This window comes from Raphanus sativus, chromosome 5 (assembly GCF_000801105.2).
Source record: "Raphanus sativus cultivar WK10039 chromosome 5, ASM80110v3, whole genome shotgun sequence".
In the NCBI taxonomy this organism is placed as follows: Eukaryota; Viridiplantae; Streptophyta; class Magnoliopsida; order Brassicales; family Brassicaceae; genus Raphanus; species Raphanus sativus.
The window spans coordinates 7,386,551-7,399,012 of NC_079515.1; the positions used below are offsets into that span (position 1 = coordinate 7,386,551).

At 34.2% G+C, this 12,462-nt stretch overlaps 3 protein-coding genes across 4 annotated transcripts; 1 reads left to right on the top strand and 2 right to left on the bottom strand.

Annotated features, from left to right (window-relative positions):
• Positions 1–2,038: 2,038 nt before the first annotated feature.
• LOC108862713 (WUSCHEL-related homeobox 1) lies at positions 2,039–4,604 on the bottom strand. Of its 2 annotated transcripts, none has more exons than XM_018636938.2 (4): positions 4,075–4,604; positions 3,599–3,964; positions 3,413–3,474; positions 2,039–2,743 (listed from the first exon to the last, which is right to left on the bottom strand). In XM_018636938.2, exons 1-4 carry the CDS (start codon positions 4,199–4,201, stop codon positions 2,246–2,248), a joined length of 1,053 nt encoding a protein of 350 aa, XP_018492440.1. In that variant the 5' UTR covers positions 4,202–4,604; the 3' UTR covers positions 2,039–2,245. The 2 variants fall into 2 exon arrangements, with proteins under 2 accessions (XP_018492440.1, XP_018492441.1); XM_018636939.2 differs by having other exon boundaries at positions 3,599–3,961; positions 4,075–4,577.
• A 2,605-nt stretch (positions 4,605–7,209) lies between these two features.
• LOC108862714 (pentatricopeptide repeat-containing protein At3g18020) lies at positions 7,210–9,498 on the top strand. The gene has a single exon (XM_018636940.2). It carries the CDS (start codon positions 7,258–7,260, stop codon positions 9,319–9,321), a length of 2,064 nt encoding a protein of 687 aa, XP_018492442.1. The 5' UTR covers positions 7,210–7,257; the 3' UTR covers positions 9,322–9,498.
• Positions 9,499–9,526: 28 nt separating this feature from the next.
• Positions 9,527–10,539, bottom strand: LOC108862715 (phosphopantothenoylcysteine decarboxylase). Its single transcript, XM_018636941.2, has 2 exons — positions 10,083–10,539; positions 9,527–10,011 (listed from the first exon to the last, which is right to left on the bottom strand). The coding sequence occupies exons 1-2, from the start codon at positions 10,419–10,421 to the stop codon at positions 9,718–9,720; spliced, it is 633 nt and encodes a 210-aa protein (XP_018492443.1). The 5' UTR covers positions 10,422–10,539; the 3' UTR covers positions 9,527–9,717.
• Positions 10,540–12,462: the final 1,923 nt, after the last annotated feature.

Here is a 12,462-nt window from a genome sequence, read left to right on the forward strand (position 1 = left end):
TCAATTTTATTATTCTTCTGATTTTTCTTTTGTCATGTCTCTTCTATCCTCTAAAAGCCACTTGTCCATCTTTTTCTCACGTTCTCTCTCTCTCATATATTTTGTATTTCCCCCACATTCGAAATCAATCATGGCTAAGTCCATTAGCAATGGAGAATCAATTCTCACCAAATCTCTCAAGAATATAAAAAAAGAAAAATTACAAAATAAGTAATAGAGAAGTTATTCTCTTACCACGGATGTAGCAGCCCAGTTGGTTTAAACGTATGCGTTGCTGCTGCTGCACTCCTCTATTCGATCGACCATGGGAGGAATATTTTATGCCATAGACCTTATTCCTATGGTATCAGTTGGTCCCGGGTCTGGAAGATTATGAACCTCAGTCCCCGAAACCTCTAGATAATAAAAAGACAGTTTTTAAAAGGCGTTTTGTACACTATAGTTCTATTATAAGTGGGTAAACCATTTTCATGTTATAATAATTTATTTTAAATACTCCTCTTTTTAGAAACAAAAATAAATCTTTGCCCATTGCTAATGGCCTAAGCTTTCTATTGCATTGATTAGCTATACTTATATAAAATGTGGTCTGTGGTCTAGTTCAACTAAAATGTTATTAAAGAAAATGAAATCAGGTTGGCATTTTCTCTTTCCTTTCTATTAATGAGGTTGGCATTTGCTCTATCAAACTTTTCAATCATCCAGGAATACAATTTAATTTATTTTAAATACTTCATTTTCTTAGAAACAAAAATAAATCTCTGCCCATTGCTAATGGCCTAAGCTTTCTATCGCATAATTAGCTATACTTATATAAAATGTGGTCTAGTTCAATTAAAATATTATTAAAGAAAATAAAATCAGGTTGGCCTTTTCTCTTTCCTTTCTATTAATGAGGTTGACCTTTGCTCTATCAAACTTTTCAATCATCCAGGAATACAATTTCTTTTATACCTTCACCAAGGCTTTCAAATTTTATAGATACAAATATTATCCAAGTTATAAGTTAGAACTTATTAATCCCAAAATATACAACAAATGTTAGTTCATAATTTGGAATTTATGTTTCATTTGCATAACTGCATTATGTTTTCGATTGTTTGTGTGTGTATATATATATATTTAGGCATTGATTCCTCATCATAATTTTTCGCGTTAAAATGATACTCTATCTGTTTCAAAATACTTGATGTTTTGGATGATGACACAAGAATTAAAAACATATTTTTTGAAAAAGTAGAATTAAAAATTAAAATTAAAATTAATACAACCAATCATCAAAAAAATTATAAAACCTCATTGGTTACACATATTTCAATAAAACTAAAACTAATATAAAAATATCAAAACATCATATATTTGAAACATCCAAAAATCTTCAAAACATCATCTATTTTAGAACGGAGAGAGTACTTAATTAGCATTACATTTCAATTAAACAGTAATATATTGTGAATTTGTGAACCCCAAAACTAAAACAAAAGCACATGAATTAGGATGTATTTTGGTTTATGATTACTCCGATTAGAAATAAGGTTCTTTGAATATATTAAACCCTTAAACACAAATACAAAATAGTGACATTTAATATGAGGAATATATTTTATATAAGTAGCAAATGTAAAGTCCTTTTGTTGGCATGCAAGTGAAGAAAAAACAAAACAAGTCCCAAACCAAAGTCCTCCCACTCTCTAAGTCACTTCAACATCAACCCAATTCCTTTTGTCTCACGCACATTTATAACTCAAGATACGCATGCTAAAGGTGACAACTATACAGTATTATGGATCATGTGTGTTTATTTATATAGTATTTGTTGTGATATTTAGTCATTTTCTTTTAAAATTGATAGTTTGGCCTTTTAAAAGGTGTACTGTAAAAACGAGTTCCCATTGTTGTAACACTTGATATCATCACCAAATACACTATATCACCGTTAATCCAAAACCCTAACTCACCACATCTATATAAAAGATGAACTAATGGGTGTTTGTATTCCTTTTTAAGTTTTGTTTGGATGGGTTTTAACATTTAAAGAAAGTGGTCCAAAGTGCATTTAAAGGCAAACGCCTATGAAATGTTAACATCAACACCATAAAGACGCGTTACCCTCACTCCCAAACAAAATCCTAGTTAATTAATTATTTTTCTCACACTATAGCATGATTGATTACTTAACCTAGTTATCTTAAAACAGTAAAACACTAAAACATGTTTGCTCTTGAAAAAAAAGAATCAAATAGGATTAGTTCTTCAATGGAAGAAACTCATAGAAACAGTGGGGGCCACTCTCTTTCTCTTTCCCACCATCTCTACCATTGTTACAAAACCCTTCTTTTCTCAGTGGAAATAGTTCTAGTGTTTGTTCTTGGTGATCCACTTCACCGTTTAAGCAATCTTCACGACGTTCTTCATCTTTATTATCATCACAAGTTCCAGTGTTCGTTGCTGCTCTTGTCCTCAGAAATAAAGGTGAAATTGTGACGGTATCTTTAGCAGCGGAAACAGTACTGTTGCTAGTGGAGAAGTTAGACGAAACAGTAGTGGAATTGAGAATGAGTTGATGATGTTGTTGTTGTTGTTGTGAAGAAGGGTAATGTCCAGGTGCAAGCTGCATCATCTGCGACATGGCATTTCTCCCGGGAAAGTTTTGTCTCTCGTCTCCTACATGACGACCATTGCGCTTCGTTGCTACCATCGCTATTGAGACAGGCTCCTCATGATGATTAAGGTCATGAGGTTTCTGATATGCAAAAAAAAATTTTAGTCAATTGGCATTGGAACATGCAAAATTTGGGAACGAATAAGTCAAAATCTTGGCAAAGCGACAAACTTTATGCTTTGAAAAAAACGAATCACACAGACCCAAAGTAAAATTCCTGAAAAGGACAGAAGTCCAAGGAGAATGAGACCGTTAAAAGCAGGGTCAAGACGGTCTTTTGAAGCATGCGTTTGAGTGAAAAGCACACTATTTCATGGAGATTCAGTGAAAAACGAAGTGAAAAACGATAAAAATCGATCGTACGTAGCAGATGTCCCGACAGAAAGGCAAGAGTCTGCAGCTTTTTGTATCAATCCATCATTAAAAAAAATAAAAATACTCAAAACAATACTTAAAAGTTAATACTAATATATAATTCTCTGGTCACAAAAATACTTATTTTTTCATTTCCCAATAAGCTAATCTCTTTGCCTTTGTTTTCATTTTCAAATTTTTTTAAAGTTTCCAAAAAGAGAATGCACTAATTCTTAAGAGAATTCTCTTTGTAATCATATGCCAATTATATCATATCATAAACCCTTAACTACATTCCCTTTCATCAGAAAATATAGTGAATAGAAAACAAACATGCCTACAATATACGCATATAAACAGTTTACAAAAAAAAAAAATATACGCATATAAATATACCTCTGGTTGTATGTCGCATCCGACCGAACATATCCAGTTCTTCGTCTGTTCAACCTTGTAACCTGTAAAATTTAAATAAACCTAAATTAAGATTTAATGTATTAAAAAGCCAATTTACAAACCAAAAAAAGATTTAATGCATTAAAATATGATCCACATTCTGTTTCTAATATTATGGTCTCTCACTTGGTGGATATTTCTTGTCAAACCCGTGGTTTGAGACAAGACTAGTTGTAGTAAAGACAGATTCGTCGTGGCCATTTTCCATCTGTCGTCGCCGTTTTTGGCGTTCACGGGCTTTGTGGTTTTGGAACCAATAGAAAACGTTTTTGCCTTCGATCTTCCCGTACCGTCGTAGCTGCGCCGTGATTTTTTGGATATGGTCGGCCGAAGGAGTTCTGGTTCCTTTTTGGTAAAGCTCTTCAAGAGCCTTTAACTGATCCGGTGTCGGATTCCACCGTGAGCTCACCATTAACGGTGGATGTTGAGGCTCTGAGTTTAGCATCATGAGCTCCCTCTTGTTCTGCTCAGCTGTCATTGTCGTCATCACTGCTTTACAAAATCATAACAAGAAAAAAAAATGAGCATTGTTTTTTGCTAGATATACAGAACATTTAGAAAAGTATAATTTTTTGTGGGGTGGGGGGTGGGGAGAGAGAGACCCATGTTAAAGCGGTGGTCGGAGTTGGCGGCAGTGGGGCAAGATGAGAGGCGTGGGATGAGAGGACGAAGCTTTCTTCCTCCGTTGAAGGAATCTGCACCGCCTTCGTTGTAACCCATCATCCACATTTTGAACTATTTTTATATTTTTATGTGGATTTTGGAGCGGAGAGAGAGATAATAATTAGATGTTCATAAAAAACTAGATATTAGGGTTTTGTCTATTTTACTGGAATTTTGAAGATGAGAATTATATGGTAGAAGGAGGAAATAGACAAATATATAGTAGAAAGTGCTATTGGATGGTTTATGGGTTTGAATGTTGAGATATCTTCTTTTATGTGAATGTGAGTATGGGAGCATGCAAATGGGGTTTTGCTAGCACACGCATATGTGTATATGTATATATACTGATAGATATAACGCGTTCTTTTAAAATTGTTTTTCTTTTTTCACAAATTCACATTCACATAGATAGAAATAATCATTTATTTGTTTTCTCCGTTTTATTGCTTTTATTTTATAAACTCATCACCGGATTTCACAAACAAATTAACATTTTTATGTGAAAGAAGTAATAACACATTAACAAAATTCTTTTAATTTGATCAAAACATACATATATAATAGAATTATTTTTGTATGAAGAATGTGATATATTCTTATAATGAATAGTATTATATATGTATGAATATTATTTCGCTATGGCTTGTCGATTTGATAGACAACATGTACAATTAATGTAAACTGTATTTTTTTCATACACATTAGACCCAAATGCATCCATACTTACATGAAAAATCTCCTCTATTCCAATTGTTCACTATAGCCTATAACTAAAAGAAGTTATAGTTCAGGAGTGCTTATGAACATGGTACTAAACATGGGTAGTACAAAATTAAAAAGTCAGGTTAATTTGCGGATGAGTACACTACAAGCACATTGTAATTTAGCACACTAACTGACATACGTACAAATAGGACAGAATCCAAGAAGAACAGTAATACTAATTACAAATCATAAAAGACACTAATGCTAATTAGCGATACAATAAATGCATTGATTATATTTTGCCTCTGTGGGAACACCTGATTAACATCAAAACCGTTCGAACAAACAAATGGATTATCATGACGAAATACTACGTACGATGAAACAAAATTTTATACTACTAATTACCTACATGGCCGGTGTTCTAATTCACTAAATGATTTTCTGGAATGATGTAACTACTTTCTTAGTTTTATATTTGAAATCTCATACATGATTTTGAATGATGTAACTACACTCTTAGTTAAGTTTCAAAAAAAAAGAAAACATTCTTAGTTGTATACTTAATAGGACATATTATTATGAATGAAAATTGAAAAGGAAGAAGATGAGATTGACAAGTAAGTGGGGAAAAGAAGAGATAGGAGAACGTGGAATTCTGGGAAATGAATGATATGGGGAGATGCGAAGGAGCTTAAAACGACGTGACATTCTCCCATCTGTCTCCATCACTCCTTTTCTTTCATTCTTTTTTCCCCTTTTTCATTTTTACTGCTTCATAATATATATACTACAGAATAAGTATTCGAGATAAATGTATATGTGTGTGGTGGCTTTCACTATTCTTCTTGTTCTCAACTGCCCCATTGCTTTTTCTCCTTTACACTCTTCACCTCTTCTCCTTTGTCTCTCTCAAACCCACTTTTCCATAAAACCCTTTTCTTCTCTTTGGGATCTTAAATCCTCCTTTTCTGTCTTTTCCAAGCCCTAATCCATTTGTTTTTACCCCATTTTTTGGATGTTTGCAATATATGTTAATCCTTGGTTTTGTAAAAGATATGCTAATTAATATCGTGTCTTTTCTTTATTTGTTTTAATGATCATGTGATGGACAACGTTACATTGTACTAGCTCTCGTTTGATGCGACTCATTAGCTATATATATCTAGATGTTACATTGACTATTGTAGAAGGCATATTAGTAATGTGGAAAAAAAATGTTAATATGTTTTGAATTAACTTGAAAATATAATTTTACTGAAGTCGGCCGGCCGACTTTAGTTCTTCAAACTTCAAAGGAATTACATTTGTGAATATTACTTTAGTTAATCATTCACATGATCAAATTTGTGATTCTGGTCTGGCTTTCTTCAAACTTCTATACTATTTGTTCCGAAGTAAACAAATTACCAATGAGTATACGTACTATATAATTCTGTTTCTTCTTCTTACATTTCCTTTTTAACAAGAAATAGATTTTAAAATAACGTTTTCAGCACAGTTTGTATCTTTTAAAACTCATGCATAAAGGTCTCTGAGAAATCTTGACATTACTACAACTGTATCTATTTCTCGTTTACAGAAGAATTATTGATGTCATGTCAGATATATAAAAACTCGATTGATAAATACTCCAACGAGTGGCTTACATTTGGACCACAAACCTAATGCATTGCACACGGTTTATCTGGTTTAGATTAAAGTTTGTCATGATTTATTTTTGTAAAAATACAAACTTAATTTACTAGCTAAGTTCATTTTTGTTTACACCATATAGAACTAATTAAGGTGTTTTTCTTTTGAAAAAAACTAATTAAGGTGTTATCTTTTCTTTTTCAGCCAAAACAGTACGTATATAATTAAGAAAATAATTCTTCACAAATATTTTAATATGATATAGGTAAAATCATTTGTCGTGATTCTGTGTATGGATCTAGGTTACAAAAGATGTTGTGATGGAATAGTGTACTATATGTAACTACATTTTTGATTTTTTTTTGACAACGAACTACGTTTGAATAATGATGTTAAAAATGACAAAAAAAAATTAATAGAACCAAGTACTTATGTTATCTTGAAGTTCGATCATAAATTCCATAAAATTTCAGTCTTAGTTTAAAGTTAAATCATCTTAATTATAGCTTTAGCTATAGAAATATTCATCTACTAAAATTAAGAAAAACTTTAAAGGATTCTTTTTTCATCACACAAATTTCTTCATACTCGCACAAGTCCACAACACAGAGAAAAGTTAATACCCTCTACTATAAGTTGGGCCGGGCTTACATACACAACACTACGCAGGCCCAATGAAAGGATTAGCCCCATCGAGCAATAAATAGTACAAAGGAGAAAAACACTCGTGTCATATAAAAGCCAGTTTCAAAAAAATCAAACACACTTGCAAAGTCATCATGTTCTTCATCTCTCGCCTGCGAGCAAAAAAAAACGGCTTCTACCACACCTTCTTCTCCACGCCTCTCTCTTCCTCATCCGCCTCCGTATCAAAACCCCCAGAACATGTTCTCGACCCTCGATTAGAAGACGATGCAATACAAGAAGAAGAACAAGAAGACCGTCGACGCAGCGTCACCGACAGAGCTTACTGGAGAAGACGGATACACAGTCTCTGCACCCTCCGTAAAAGCCCCGACGAAGCTCTTCGAATCATCGACGGCCTCACCCTCCGCGGATACCGTCCCGACTCGCTCAACCTCAGCAGCGTGATCCACTCTCTCTGCGACGCCGGAAGGTTCGAAGAAGCTCACCGTCGCTGCCTCCTCTTCGTCGCTTCGGGTTTCGTCCCCGACGAGCGCACCTGCAACGTCGTCATCGCGAGGCTGCTCGATTCCGGGGCTCCGGCGAGCACGTTGAGGGTGATACACCGTCTGATCGGTGCCAAGAGGGAGTTCGTCCCGTCGCTGACGAATTATAACCGTCTGATCAATCAGATGTGTTTGATGTGTAGAGTGAGGGACGCGCATAGGCTTGTGTTTGAGATGAGGAGCAGAGGGCATAGACCGAACGTTGTGACGTACACGACTCTGATCGGTGGGTACTGCGAGATCCGTGAGATTGAGGTTGCGCGGAAAGTGTTCGATGAAATGCGTGCGTGCGGCGTGAGGGGTAACTGTCTCACGTTGAGTGTTCTTATTGGTGGGTTTTTGAAAAGGAGGGATCTTGAAGGAGGAAGGAAGCTGATGGAGGAGCTTTGGGGAGAGATGATGGATGAGAGTGATGCATCAGTGAAGTCAGCGGCTTTTGCGAATCTCGTTGATTCTCTGTGCAGGGAAGGGTGTTTCAACGACGTTTTCGAGATTGCTGAGGATATGCCGCAGAGTGATTCCGTGAATGTTGAGTTCGCTTACGGGCATATGATGGATTCGTTGTGTAGATATAAGAGGAACCATGGAGCTGCGAGGATTGTTTATATAATGAAGTGTAAAGGGTTGAGACCTAGGAGTACATCTTACAATGCTATCATTCATGGTTTGTGCAAGGATGATGGGTGTATGAGGGGTTATCAGTTGCTAGAAGAGGGATCTGAGTTTGGTTTTTTCCCGTCTGAGTATACTTATAAGCTCTTAGTCGAGAGTCTATGCAAGGAGCATGAGACTGGTAAGGCGAGGAATGTTCTAGAGCTTATGTTGAGAAAAGAAGGAACTGATAGAACTAGAATATATAATATCTACCTACGAGCTCTCTGTGTAGTGGATAACCCGACAGAAATCTTGAATGTACTGGTTAGTATGCTTCAGGGAGACTGTAGGCCCGATGAGTATACACTTAACACAGTCATTGATGGATTTTGCAAGATGGGTAGGGTGGATGATGCCATGAAAGTTCTTGGCGATATGATGACGGGGAAGTTCTGCGCGCCTGATGCTGTGACTTTAACTACTGTTATGTGTGGCTTGCTTACTCAAGGAAGAGCAGAGGAAGCTCTTGATGTGTTGAATAGGGTTATGCCAGAGAACGGGTTAAAGCCAAGTGTTGTTACATACAACGCTGTTATGCGTGGACTGTTCAAGCTCCGTAAGGGAGTTGAAGCTATGCGTGTGTTTGATCAGATGGCAAAGGCAGGTGTGAGCGCAGATAATACTACCTATGCTATTATCATTGACGGGTTGTGTGTCACTGGTCAGGTGGATAAGGCAAAGAGGTTCTGGGACGATGTGATATGGCCATCAGGCAGACATGATGCGTACGTGTATTCAGCATTTCTGAAAGGTCTTTGTCGGTTTGGTAGTCTAAGTGACGCTTGCCATTTCCTATACGAGCTGGCGGATGCTGGAGCGGTTCCTAATGTCGTGTGCTATAACATTGTGATTGATGAATGTAGTAGAAGTGGGTTGAGGAGAGAAGCGTACCAGATTATAGAGGAGATGAGGAAGAACGGTCAGGCTCCAGATGCTGTCACATGGAGGATATTAGATAAACTACACGATTCAAGGGCCTTAGCAGTGGAAGGAGAGTAATCTTTGGAACTCTGCAACCTCAGGAGAAAGTGTTTCAAAAGCAGTAAACTTCATGCTTATGGCATCTCTTACATTTTTGATTTCATGATTACTGGTAGAATGTAAAGCTGCTTGGTGATCTTAGAATTGGTTTAACTTATCCACCATGCCAACCCTGTTTGTAAGTTCTTTGCCGGTAAAATTCACTAGTTTCAGAGAGCTCAGATAGTTTAATACTAAGCTTAGATAAACTTAAATAGTTTTCTACAGCAACATGAGTTGAGACATCAACCCAGATTCCAGACAGCTGTTTTAAAGATGTACAATAAACAAGCATTACAAACTGAATAATCATCTATTATCTATGACACTGAAAACAGAACCAACCAATGCAAAGTGGACACCACCATGGTCTTTTTAACTTGTACCACCACTTTGCTGATGAGCCTGCGACTCCCAGAAGAGCCTGACAGTGGAATAGATAAGAGAAGGCTCAGCCATGGCGCCGTTACCATAGTCCCCACACGCCAATCTCTTCTTGATGGGAGGAATAAGCGTGACTCCAAGTTCATCAAGCGACAACAAATGCCTTTCTGTAAAAGGATTGTTCCACATCAAAGTATTCATCGCAGGTGCTACGAAAAGCGGTTTGCTATAATCCCAAGCTCGAATGATACAAGTCAGAAGATTATCACACAGCCCACCAGCAATCTATAAAGAGACAAAAAAAAGTAAATTTCAGACAAAGAAAACTTCAAGTTAGGGTCTTTAGATGTTTTTACCTTCCCTAATGTGTTAGCAGACAAAGGAGCAATGACCAAAACATCAGCCCAGCGTCTGAGCTCGATGTGAAGCACAGGATCGCCGATCTTGTTCCAGCTCGACCACTCATCTTCATCAGTGTACAGAGTCACTTCCCCTGGGAGAGAGAGTCTGTCGACGAAATGCAGAGACGATTTCGTGACGACGGCTCTCACTTCAGCCCACTCTGTGAAACAATGGCAGAGATTGCCGAATTTGATGGCGGCGACGCTTCCGCTTGAAGCGAGTAGTACACGTGGTTTCCTCGGAGAGGAGGGTTGCACTTCCATGTCTTCCCTGTCTCGTTTCCCAGTTTCCATGGCTCTTCGGAAACACTTACGGAACTAGGGGAAGGTGATGGATGGATGTGTGTTCGGCGAGGAACCCTAACCGAAACAACCGGACCTTGTCGTGAATATCAAAATGGTTTTAGAGGGAAGAGAGAGAGAATGGATAATCATTGCTCTCATTCTGGCTGGTTAGATGGGCCGTTACCTCTCTCTGTAGGCCTTGAATCTTTTATATGGGCTTTATACTGACATTTTCTTTATAATTTTATAAACTCTATTATAGATCATAGTGGATAAAAATAAAATATTAAGTTTGACCAAAAAAAAAAATATATTTAAAAACTAAAATTTATGTAATTATGATATTTATTTTGATTTAGATTGAAACTAAATACTTAATATTTGAATAACTTAATTGATTCGTATGCCTTTTTCATTTTTTTCAGTCAAATATTAGAAAAGACAATAGATGATAAAAAATTATTAAGACAAATTCAGTTTTTTCATATTTTAGTTTTTAGTCAAACATACTATAAGAAATTAAATTTTAATAAATAATTTTTTGATAAATAATAATCAAAACTAAGTCATTTTCGTATTTTATTAGTTTTAATTGAACATAACATTAAAAGAAACGAAACTTAGTAAATGAAATGAACTAAGAAAAAAATCCAAGTCATATTTTCCATATTTTATTTTAGTCAATATATCATAATAAGATAAAAATATTCTAACAAAATAAATAAAAGAGAAAAAATAAAGAAATCCAAGTAAAATCCAAAGCATATTTTAGTATTTTATTTGTCAGATATATTAATAAAGAAAGATAAGAGAAAACAAAGAAATAAATCCAAATAAAATCCAAGTCACATTGTTCATGTTTTACTTTACTCCAATCTATCATTATAAGAAAAAAAATTATAGTAAAAGAAATAGAAGAGAAACAAAGAAATAAATCCTGGTAAATCCAAGTAATATTTTCATATTTTATTTAGCCAAACATACCATTATAATAAAACAATTATAATCAAAGAAATAGAAGAGTACACAAAGAAACAAATCCACATAAAATTCAAGTCATATTTTTATTTTAGTAAAATATATCATTATAATAAAATAATTATAATAAATAAATAAAAGAGAATACAAAGAAACAAATCTAAGTATCTATATTTATTTTAATCAAATAATATAATATACAATTTAGTTTACAAAGTGATTTTTCATTCTAACCTTTAACGCTAAAAAGTAAACTGGTTAAAGTCGTTGTTACCTTCGATAATAATTTGCTTTATTCACTAGATTAAGTTAAATTATTAATTGATATAATTAAATTACTTAAAATAAAACTTTTTGAGTTTTCAGGTTAAAAAATAAAAAATCGTTATTAATTTTAACAAATAATTATATTAAATTAGACTAAACTATTAATTATTACTTAATGTAATAAAATTACCTATAAAAAGAATTTTAAATTTATTAAATTGGGTTGTTGATTAAACATAATATGATAAAAAATACCCAAACATAAAATATATTTTAAAAATAAAAAGATAATTCTACATACACTATGTTGTTATCTGAAAAATATCTTTCAATTATAAAAGTTAAAAATTATAAAACAGAAACCACATAATAAAGATAATTCAAGTAAAAATCTTAATGTTATATAATCAAAATAGAAATGAAAGAGAATGATTTCAAAGACTAATTTATTAATAATTAAGTTGGTTATAAAAACTTTTTATATTTATAGTGCATGATTTTTCAAAAAAAAACAATAATGAGTATATTGAATCATTTTAAATAATTTGATATTTGGTTTAAAATATTGAAAACATAAATTATTACTTATGATGATTTTTTTCTAAATTAGTAATACATTTATTAATAAGTAAATATAAAATGATTATACCCGCGACTAAAACTCAAAACACAATATGGTGACCCAATTACTCTTAGTCAAACAATGTTAGTAAGAAATGAAATAAGCAGTAAATAATATTAGTTTACCGCAAAATAAAACAAAAATGTGATATGGTCTAATGGGAAATGTAGTGAGCTTAGTTAA